Here is a 10,924-nt window from a genome sequence, read left to right as displayed (position 1 = left end):
ATGCTATCGTATTCCTCACAAACAACCACCATTTGGCAGCATTTTCTGCACAAGTGAGAGTTCCAAAAGCAAATGAAACAAGCGAGCTGCAATAGCGCAATAGCGATCTGTTGAAAGCTAAGGAAGATTGCATTATAAAATCCCATTTAGTGGTCCATCCAGACCATCCCTAGGAGTGCAATGGGAGAATGGTGAAATATTGAGAATTTGCCCTCAAAAAAATAAACCGAACATAAACTAGCAATGTACGGTTTTCAAGATTTTGTAGGTTGAACCTGTTCTAATGGACCCTAAATGATTGTGATCAACCATGCCTGACTAATGCAAGTAGCCTTCAAAGGAACTTTAATAGATCTAATGTGATTAAATTTAAAGCACTTGGTCTACAATGACTCTAGGAGCCAAAGGAAAGAAGTGGCTCAATCCATGAACTGAAACAGGATTTGAGAAAAAAGAGCAGCAATTTAAGAGAAATTTTGGAGACCCATGTCCAGAATGGCTCAGAATGCCAGGTCCCAAATTAAAGCAATTTTGAGGCTGAAACTAAAGATCTGAGGAAAGAGAGGTAATTGGGAGAAATTCTGGAGACCCCCTGCTCAAAAGTGGGAAAGTGTGTAGGCAGTTATTATCTTTTTTGCAATTTGTATATTATTCTCGATGTACAGGTACCTTAATGAGATTTACAATTATCGCTCCCAAAAAAAGCTACTTAGTGCAATCTATGATTTACCTTGGCTCAGTGAAACACTCGTGCGCCACATTGCAAAATAGCTCGTGGCTCCTTTGTTGAACCATTTTCAAGCACTCAATAACACCTAAACATGCCAATACAAACAAGAGATTCTCAGATCGCCAAGGACCCAAGCCCCTAAATATACTATAATCACAACATATAAATCAAAATTCCAAACCATGCTATCAATAAATCTTTATAACTTAATTCTTTTGTTTTCTTCAAATTAATATGTTCTAATGGTAGGCTGCATGTCCGGTCCAGTTTCCCCAGTTTCTGCAAAGTCAACAGGCAAAGGAACACCAAGCTCAGAGCAAACCAACTGAACCACCTTTCTAGTCACCCCACCAAGAGACATCTTGTTCAAAGTCACAGCCATTGCAAACCCATGCTTCACATCACAAAAACCAGTTGAACCACCCATCCCTGAGTGACCAAAACAACCTGACCCAAACCTCCTGAACCCAAGCCCAAACTTCCCATTAGGGAGCACTAATCCTTCATAATCCCCCACCCCCATAAATGCATCCCTTATGGATGGGCTCTTAAAAATTTTAGTATTACCATCACTGCTAGTTCCATTACCATTGTAAAACTTATTGTTGTGATTGATGGAGCCACTGGGAAGATCCTCGTTGCTGTGCTTCTTATCATTGTTAGTTTTGGCTGTGTTCTTGTTCTTGCTACTTCTTTTGGTCTTGATTTTGGTTTCTTGTGAGGGGAACTTAGGGATGTGAGGATGACTACCTAAGGGGGGTTCTCTGGGGCTATGGGGAGGAGGGATGGAGCCTCCTGAGACTAGGGTTGCGTAAAACCGAGCTAGTGCCCGGGCTGAAAAATGCCCATTAGCAGCAGGTATTATGGCACGCCTTATGTTGAGCGTGTTAAATAGCACGGGTAAAGCAGACACAGTATTAGCCTGACCAATTCTCCCTGCAAAGGTCTCCAGGTCGTCTGTATCGAGGGTAAGTGTTGCTAGTCGAGACTCGACACCTGACATAAGATGAGTCAGAACCACTCCAAGTGCATAATTACATGCAGATGCGCATAGATATTAGCATGCATGCAGCCAAGCTTCTCTACCTACATATGTACATAGGCACATACATTTTACACACATTCATATGTACATATATATTCACATACATATAATTTTCCTAATCTCCAGCATAGAATTATCCCAAGTACATGCATTCACATGCATGCATGCACAAGTACATTTATAGATACATGAATTCATACATAGTCCCTTAGGATTCCTTACCAGTAGACATATCGGTTTGTGTGAGGGAGGTCGAGGATGCAATCCCTTGAAAGTGTCCCAATAAGCCCAAACAAGCTGATCTAGCCTTTTCTTTTTTACATTCAAACATACATACATACATATGTGCATACCTATGTAAAATTTCCTAATCTCCAAACATAGAATTTCTTCAAATGAGTTGCATCCAATCCTTTTTTTATGGTTATGAAGTGATTATATATGGACGTTTAAAATGGGATCATGTTACATGTGGAGAAAAATGTAACAGAACGTAATGGTAATTGGTACATGCCTGGTGGGATGCCGATGTAGAACTCTCCTTCTATGTTGAGGGGATGAACAAAAGCTTCCTCCAAAACCTCTTGGAAGCTTCTCCCGGATGCTTTCTGTTTCATTTAAAACATCCTTACCATCAAAGGCTCAATTTAATGATTTAATCAAATACATGGGTATCCCTCCCTCTCTCATATTTTCACAACAATTTTATGAAATAATATTTTTCATGGGAATGACCAATATTCCTCTAGCTCATCAACAAAGGAACTTCAATTTATCAAAAGTTGTCTAGACCAAGCAAATTGATGCTCTGTTACCAAAAATGGAGATGGTAACTCAGTAGAACTAGGCACCTTTTTTTTCTTTCAAAAATGCAAATGCCAATGCAATATAAAATGCCACAGTACATATACTGAAGGGCTTTCACACCAAACAGACTGCAGAATAGTGTATCATATGAAGGAGATCATTCCGGCCTATTTCTTTCATATAATATCAGAGCATAACTATAATCAAGAAAAGCAAAAAAATGAAAAAAAAAAAAAAGCTGGCATCAAAAGCAGACATGAAACAAGTCCAAATCAAAGTGGTAGACAGATGCTCATTACAGATACGTGCCTCTACTATTCCACCACAAAGCCAGCCAAAGGACAAGTAGTGATAAAACTGCTCAGACCCAGGTTCAGTCTCAGGAGAAGCCATGGTCATGCGTTTCAATGACTCATTCCAATCACACATCACCAAAGGATCTCCTCTCATGACCTCCCCCATTGCATGTTGCAGCCCGGAAGTATGGTTAAGTATATGATGAACCTATAAAATGATATAATACAGTTCCAATCATAAATAAGAGTGCATCATACTAATCGTAGATCTGGCAATTATATAGGAAATGAGAGCAGCAAGAAATGAACCTTTGTTGACTCTTTTCCATTGGTGCCAAACTCCGGCCAAATATTTGCAACACTCTCATCGAGCTTTAACTTTCTGCAAGTGAAGTATTTCACATCATTAATGTCGAATAATCAGCATATTTCATCAAGAAAGTGGGAAATACAGATGCGATTAAACATGAAACTTCAATAGCTCAGACATTTGGCTCTTAGTCTAAGGTGACAAATTACAAGACTTTTGGTTTAAGATAAATAAAATGTGTTTAGTTTTTTCTTAAAAACAAGTAAATGTGAATCCACTAAACAAACATTCATTAAATTTAGAAGCTTTTTTCTTAATCAGACCTTCAGAAGCTTTAGTGTTATCTTAAAAATTCAAATTATTTCCATCATGTGCCCATACCCATTATCTACCAACCAATGTAACATCCCAGCAGTGACGCCCTTTGTTGCAGAAAACATAGGAAATAGGCTATCATGTTGAACTGGTCTAGGGTCATATCTCCCAAGCACACCAGCTGCAGTATCAATTACAACCTTTCCATCTTTGTATGCACAGACCTGGTTCAACAAAAATTTACAAATTACATAGGTAAGAAATCATCCTCTTGAAAATCCATGCTATAATCCTTTCTAGTAACAAAATGAATTTAGAAAGGGATCCTCGAGATAACGATTTACATTACATTCCATCGAAGAATTTGATACAGGAAAATTCGAGGGAACAGTAAAATCAGAGAAAAAAAAAAAAAAACAAAGCCAAACACAAGCATAATTCAAAGAAACCTAAGGTTTCTTCTCCATACCCCAAGCTAGGGTTCCAAAAGCCTAAGCTAAAAATCATGTGGAATGACGCCCTCAAGGCCCCACACACCACTTTATACATTATAATTTAATGTTTATTACAAAACATTTCCAAACAAATAATATATTGACCTATATTCCTAACTTAAAATTTGTAATGACAGTTTTACCCTTGTGTACAGTACCCATGACTACTCATAAGCAGTAATTGTGCATAGTACTCATAAAGTAAATAAAAAAATATAAAAACCCTAAAAAAGTAAAAACCCTAGATATAAATCCCAAAACTAAAACTGTAATATACATCCTTTGAAATTGAATAAAAATTGAAAATAAGAATAATTTTGCCCTCCATCAGAATTGGAACATTATTGGCAAAGGCAAACTATAAATCATAACCATCTGTGAATCTAAAATACTGACTGCTGTTGAACTCCTCAATTCTAGCTCATAGAGAAAGTCCAATCCCACACAGTGCCATATCCAGACTACAAACTAGAAATGAGTCTAGACTATGCATCCCCAATGTTTTTGATTAAAAACCAATGTAAAGACTCGTGAAAAATTTAAAGACAAAACAAATAGAAAGAAAAATAATAAATAACTCCAAGATGGTTTATTATCCTCTCTAAATAGTGGCATGTCACAACCAAATCATCATCAAAATCATACTTCACAATTTCCTTGATCCGCAAGCTCTATGAAAGGCAAAGGAATATTTACACTACGGAGATAGTTCCATTCAGTAAGAAACAGAGCATGTCCAGATGAATATTTAAACATAACATCGTCGATCTAAGTCTGATTTAAAAATAGTTAGATCTCCTAAAGTAATTGTTTTAAAACTATTCAAAAGAGGTAAATCAGAATAATATAGAGATACTGAGATAACAAACTATTCAGCACAATTAGCAAATGAAAACAAAATATCCATAACGAAATTAATCAAAATAGACTAACAAGAGCATCAAAACCTCAAACATTTGAAAATGCCTTTTCCAGCAAATTATACGACAATTTCTAATGAAGTCATAATACTTTTGTGACAATAGGTAAAAAGAATACCCTGAAAGCATAATGAAGTCATAATACTTTTGTGACAATAGGTAAAAAAGAATACCCTGAAAGCAATAGAAATAGTTTTGCAATAGTGAATCTGCAATAAAATTCCAGTTTCAGTTATCTCAAAGAAAAAATTAAATGCTCAGAGCTGTTATACAAGTAACTAACCTGAATCCCGAGTATTTTGTTACTCCCAAACTCATGTAGGAGCTTCCTAAGTTTGACCTCCACATCAGAAAGAGCAGGTGTCTCAAAAATCCATGGCCTGTTCATTTCAGACCCAATTCCAGGTGTTCTGCTGACAAGAAGTCTCAATATGAACTCCACTTGAGAAATTTACAGTAATATAAGATTGAATTCTACCACTAATAGTTGACAAAGCCTTAACAAAAAACTTTCCTACAAGTTACAGGAGGTCCACAAGATTAGAACTTACCCTAAGAGGGTAGTCTCAGCAAAAGGCCGCATGATGTCCAGGTAAGCTATACGAACATTCAGCATAGCCGAAAGCCCTGGAAGACATACTCATTGTTCATTTATAAAGAGAATTAGAAAATGTTTAGTCTATAAACTGATAAAAAAATTTCTGACTTGATGCTGACCTCGAAGAAGATTCAAAACCCTAGTAAAGATAACTGCATCACCAGGAAAAGCATCAACCTGGAAAAATGACATCCAATGTAAACTCAGATGCAGAAATTTTTCCTTAGAACATTTTCTTTGCACTATGGGATGTAAAACATTGCCAACCATAGAAACAAAAGATAAGTAGGCTTACAGGATTCAAAGTTTTGCTTTTCTTCTTCTCAGTTTTCATCTTTTCTTGGATGACCTTCATTTTTTCTGTTCTTTCCTTGGCCAAGGATTTCATGTTTTCCTTGACAAAAGGAAAGAGTCAACATAAGGAATCCTTCTCAATAATTTTTGCATAATGTTGATATCATATATACACCCAAGAAAGCATACACACAATAGCTTCAGTGGCTGGCGTTGATGTGCGAAAGAATATGTTAGTTATCTCCATGGCCTGCTCTGGAATGTCTAAACGCAAACGAAGTCCCATCTCAGCAAAAGCAGACAATAGCGCCACATGGTCCCCCTACCACCACATAAATAACATGCCTTTTCATAATTCAAATTCTAAAGAAAATCGTCGGAAATTAAACATAATTCAGACGTAAACCAAACTCCAGAACAGCTATTATAAGTTTCAAATAACAATAGTAACATCTCATTCAAAGACTGGCCCACCCAAATCAAGAACCGGAAATTTCAGATAAATATGGTATGAAACATGCAAAGATAGACAGGTTGAGAATACTACAAGGACATATAAAGGAAAACGTGCTATTCCCAGTATTTGCAAAGCAAGTTTACTGAATGCAGACACAACAAGTGTTAATCATCTATTTTCAACCGGTTCCTTGCAGTTGCTAAAAACAGTAATGTGGGTGAAAATCCATTAACGAACCTCAGCACTGGCCAGAAACATCTTAGCAAGGGCTCGCTTCATTGAATTTGATATCAACTTTGTAAGCCCAAAATCAAGTAAAACAGGTCGAAATGGAGGTTCCTTACTCACAAGGAAATTTCCTACAATGAGATACAAACAGATATCATCAGGAATCTCACAGGAGAGGGGCAGAGAGAGAGAGAGATCAGATGCCACCAATACTATGTTTTCATCTTACATCCTTGTGATTGTTATCTTCGTTATTTAATATTAATAAAAAAAATCAAATATGTTAAAGATCAATAGATTTCGTACCAGGATGAGGATCGCCATTGAAAAAACCATCAACATAGATCTGATGAGCATAGGCCCTGGTGATTGTTTCGACAAGATTTTGCTTGTCCACTCCTAATGCTTCTAATGCATCATAGTCATTCAGGCGAACTCCATCCATATATTCTAAAATAAGGACTTTCTCGGTTGACTGTCATAAAAGGAAAAAAATGAAAGCTAATGAACACAAACTTAAGCCTTAGTACTAGGAAATCCAGATGCATGTACGCAACTACTTGTCATAGGGAAGAGGACTACCTGAATAACTTCTGGGATCAACACATCGACATGATTAGAGGATATAGGAAAGTTGTGCCCTCTTTTACATCCAAGATTTTCAAAAACTGTTCTTGTATTTTCTGCATCCACACAATACGAAATATAAGAGCTGTCATAATAACGATAAATGCAACAATAAAGAGTTTCACATACAATCCATATTTACTCTAACACAGTTGAAACAGCACTTCATATGGCACATTTTAAAACACATACGCAGCATCAAAAACTTGTTCCATTAGTGGTGATCATTAATTCAATCCAGAATTGCTCTTACTACAGTAGTGTATCCATTTGAGAGCATAGCAAGATAAAAGAGTGCATATTCGACGAACTGACACTATGATTTGATATAAGTCAGGCTAGTTGAACCCTTGAAATTGCAGTTGACACAAGTACCCGCTCTTATACAGAGTGTTGTGCAAGTAACCATAATCACAACCATGGGAATTTCTAAGTCCATTAGAAGAACAGAAACAAAAGTTTTAGGAGTACTCACCATAATGCCATCATCAAGATAAAGCTAGATGAAGTTCCACTTAGATATGCCTAACTCATATTCATTACAGACAAATCACATCACATTCAATATAGCTTCATACCTGCTTCAAGGTTGAAATCAAGTTCTTTAGGAGCTTCCTTGCACCACTCGTCTATCATTGGGTTGAAGTTATACTGCGGCTCTGCCCAAGCAATCCAATCAACTATAGCCTTTGCATTCTTCAGGTCCTGCATATAAAATTGATCTCCAAATCCCAATCATATGGTTATAGAGAGCAGTTCAAAACCAAATGTAGAAAAATACTTTTTCTTTGTTCCATGAAAGCATTAGGAGACCTCCAATATGATTGCTTTGATGCCTTCATGCTGTACTTTGACAACCACCTCTTTACCATCCTTAAGACATGCACGGTGGACTTGCGCAATCTGCAGGATGAAAGCATGTAAAATTGGTGTCCTAGTTCAAAAATAAAATTCATACAAAGGTTTTCAGTTGTGGACCGCAGTCTTACTGATGCTGTTGCAAGAGGTGTCTCAACAAATCTTGAGAAAAGATCACTCGTGGATTTGCCCAATTCTTTCTCTATGGTGTGACAAACCTGTGAAAGCATGGTCAGCATAACCCATAGCATCATCAGTTGGTTGAAACCCTTATCAATGAAGAATAAATAAAAGTTAACATCCTTTTAGAAATCTCAAGACTGCTTCATAATGGACAAAACTAGAATCAGGGGTAAACAAAGTTCTTTCTAAAGAAAGACATGAACACCACCTCTTGCAACGGACGTGGAGGAAGAGAGTCTTGCAATTGCTTAAGGAGAGTTATATAGGGCTCAGGAAGAACATCAGCCCTTGTTGACAAGTATTGACCAAGTTTCACCCACAAACCTTCCAACTCTATTATCAAATTCAAGACCCGCTTGGCATTGCGTTCATGAGCCATTTCCCATAATGCAGATCTTTTTGGTTTGCTAAACCATTTCTCTCTCTTCTGCAAGGCCTGGAGCAGCAAAAATACAAAGATTAAGAAATAGAAACAATCTGAGAATTCATAGGTAATCCTAGAACCCAAATCGTAAGTAACCATGTAAACAAGAAGTACCTTGTAGTCTAGATATATGATCAATGCGACAGTGAAAACCTTAACGCGCCTTTTGTAAATACTGCCCCAACCCATTGGTGGTTATTTAGGGGAGAGAAAGCAGAAGGGAACAACCAAGTGTCACACTCGTGATTGTCAATTACTCTTCTCTATCAAATGAACATCAAGGTGAATTGAGTCAGTGAGATCAAGTCTATATATTAGAAGGGGAATGAATGGAAAAAACTGAACATAAGAGCAGTAACATCCTTCATAATCATATATATAATCAATTAATTTCAGCACATTCCTACTAAGATAGACTTTCAAGTTCATGGAAATTTAACAGATACATACTCAAGATTCTTCGAAAGCAAGGGTGCACAAGTTTTAAAAATCAAACTATTCGCATGAATCATGAAAATTTCTGAAGCGGCGGACATACAAGCCACAATCCAGCCAGATTTTTAAGAATAAATCAGCTATATCAACTGGAAATACTAGCAGCATAAAATAATCGTTCAGGGAGAGATCATATGGAATACGAACGCTTTCTTAATTAGATGGTGTTTTCCTTTAAATATTTATCAAAAATTATCAGAAGCGTGTAAAAAGTTGACACTTCGCCTCGTAAGTTTCAGGAGATTTCACATCGAAGCATAAATTTGTAGTTTTTGTATACCACAAGCAATATGATTTAAAATCATTAAGAATTTTAATGCCAAAAGATAAAATTTCACCATAGTATCCCAATTATGCATATTGCGAAAAAAACCAGAGCTTCAATCAACTTAAGAACGTCTCTGGACAACAATCTACCACTTAAAATTGACATTTTTGACACAAACTTCAAGAAGATCATTTACATTTCACAGTTGACAAGATAAAACTGATAAACAATAATTTGTCATAACATCTATCAAAAATCACAATTTATCACAATAATCATGAATTTCACATAAAAATTGCAGTGTGAGTTCCAGAAATGAAGAATTATCCACAACTAATAGTTCGATTGATCTGACATTATACCCCTTTTACGATAACTCCTTCAACAATATAAGCTCAGAAATTCCTCCTTAAAATGCAACAAATCTTTTGGAAACAGAGTCCAAAGCATAGGTTAAAAGCGACGACTTAATCGAGAAAACCCTGCAACCACTCAAAATTCCTCATTGAAAATGTGCACCAGAAGAGTCCGAAACCTCTCTTTCCTTCCTCTCTAAATAAAGGAACAAGGAATCCATGACTTTGAAAGGCAGACTCTTAGCGTACGAGATCCAGGCCGTCCAAAAAGAGATTTGATTTAATCTGGCCGTTGATTTCGAGAGATGGAGAGCAGTTGTCGTGTATACGTGTCCACATGTGTGATGATTATCTCTCCTCATTGCAATGGAAGGAGAGGTAAAAAAAGCGAAAGCCATGGCCATGACGACGACCTCTACGCCTGCTAAATTTTAGGGTTTGTGAATTTTCTCTCTCTAAACCCCTACTAACGAATTTTCTCTCTCTAAACTCTCTCCCAATGTTAACTCGCTCCAAAAATTCGCGTTTCCTCTCTCTAAAATCTAGACTCCGGAGACGGAATTTCGATCTTTTTTTTAGCGGGAATTTGCAGCTAGGTGACTTTCTACCCAAGCCGCCCTTGTCGGATTATTAAATATCGAAGTTGCCCTTCGCAAAAAATCAATTCCTCCTCCTTGACTGGAACTTCGCTAAACTTTCAAACTTCTCATTCAATCTAAAATTTGATTTTTGAGTAAAAACAGTTTTGTGTGCCTTTACATACATATAAAATATAAACAAATATTAAAATAAGGTGGTTCAGTAACGGTGGATCTTAAATCTCACCAAAATTTGTAGCTTTGTTTTTGAAAAACCTTCAACTTAATCATCTCCATCTTGACTATTATAAATGAGAGAAATAAAATAAAATAAAGACTTTAAGTTCCAAAAATAGTGTATCTTGCAATGCATCATTTAGATCGTTCACTTTATAATAATGTCCACAAAACTGCTTGATCTATGCCATTTAATCAAAGGTGGAAATTGATTTCTAATCCATTATAGGATTTGCATGTCAGAACGGGACTTTCTACTGAGGTTTCCTAAAATAAATCCCAAATATTTGAAATGAATGTCGTAACAAATTAATCTCTAGTCGTTTGTCGTGAGTTTACATAGAACCAGGGCTCTAAACAATAAAATTAGAGCCCATATCAAAAAAGTCATTAGAAGGGGTTGT

At 36.5% G+C, this 10,924-nt stretch overlaps 1 protein-coding gene across 8 annotated transcripts; it reads right to left on the bottom strand.

Moving 5' to 3' along the window:
- Positions 1 to 760: 760 nt before the first annotated feature.
- On the bottom strand, positions 761 to 9,879 carry LOC18440724 (ABC1 family protein). Of its 8 annotated transcripts, none has more exons than XM_088848523.1 (19): positions 9,712 to 9,879; positions 8,701 to 8,849; positions 8,371 to 8,598; positions 8,111 to 8,197; positions 7,903 to 8,024; positions 7,700 to 7,826; positions 7,077 to 7,177; positions 6,801 to 6,969; positions 6,504 to 6,625; positions 6,003 to 6,131; positions 5,811 to 5,909; positions 5,635 to 5,692; positions 5,469 to 5,544; positions 5,201 to 5,327; positions 5,091 to 5,126; positions 3,570 to 3,727; positions 3,188 to 3,260; positions 2,290 to 2,383; positions 761 to 1,726 (listed from the first exon to the last, which is right to left on the bottom strand). In XM_088848523.1, exons 5-19 carry the CDS (start codon positions 7,924 to 7,926, stop codon positions 960 to 962), a joined length of 2,160 nt encoding a protein of 719 aa, XP_088704649.1. In that variant the 5' UTR covers positions 7,927 to 8,024; positions 8,111 to 8,197; positions 8,371 to 8,598; positions 8,701 to 8,849; positions 9,712 to 9,879; the 3' UTR covers positions 761 to 959. The 8 variants fall into 8 exon arrangements, 6 of the variants coding, with proteins under 6 accessions (XP_088704649.1, XP_020526970.1, XP_088704651.1 ...); XM_020671311.2 differs by having other exon boundaries at positions 7,935 to 8,024; XR_016041791.1 differs by lacking the exon at positions 5,091 to 5,126 and having other exon boundaries at positions 2,290 to 3,086.
- Positions 9,880 to 10,924: the final 1,045 nt, after the last annotated feature.

This window comes from Amborella trichopoda, chromosome 1 (assembly GCF_054954075.1).
Source record: "Amborella trichopoda isolate Santa Cruz 75 chromosome 1, AtrichopodaSantaCruz75HAP2 v2.0, whole genome shotgun sequence".
In the NCBI taxonomy this organism is placed as follows: domain Eukaryota; kingdom Viridiplantae; phylum Streptophyta; class Magnoliopsida; order Amborellales; family Amborellaceae; genus Amborella; species Amborella trichopoda.
The sequence above is the reverse complement of the archived record's forward strand: the minus strand, read 5'-3'. Positions and strand labels throughout refer to the sequence as shown.

Excerpts from the sequence above, each read along its gene's own strand:
- LOC18440724 (XM_020671311.2), bottom strand. The coding sequence starts at position 8,775 with ATGGGTTGGGGCAGTATTTACAAAAGGCGCGTTAAGGTTTTCACTGTC. Across the intron at positions 5,693-5,810 it reads AAAGCAAAACTTTGAATCCT|GTTGATGCTTTTCCTGGTGA; the intron begins GTAAGCCTACTT and ends TCATTTTTCCAG. Across the intron at positions 5,545-5,634 it reads GGTTTTGAATCTTCTTCGAG|GGCTTTCGGCTATGCTGAAT; the intron begins GTCAGCATCAAG and ends TATGTCTTCCAG.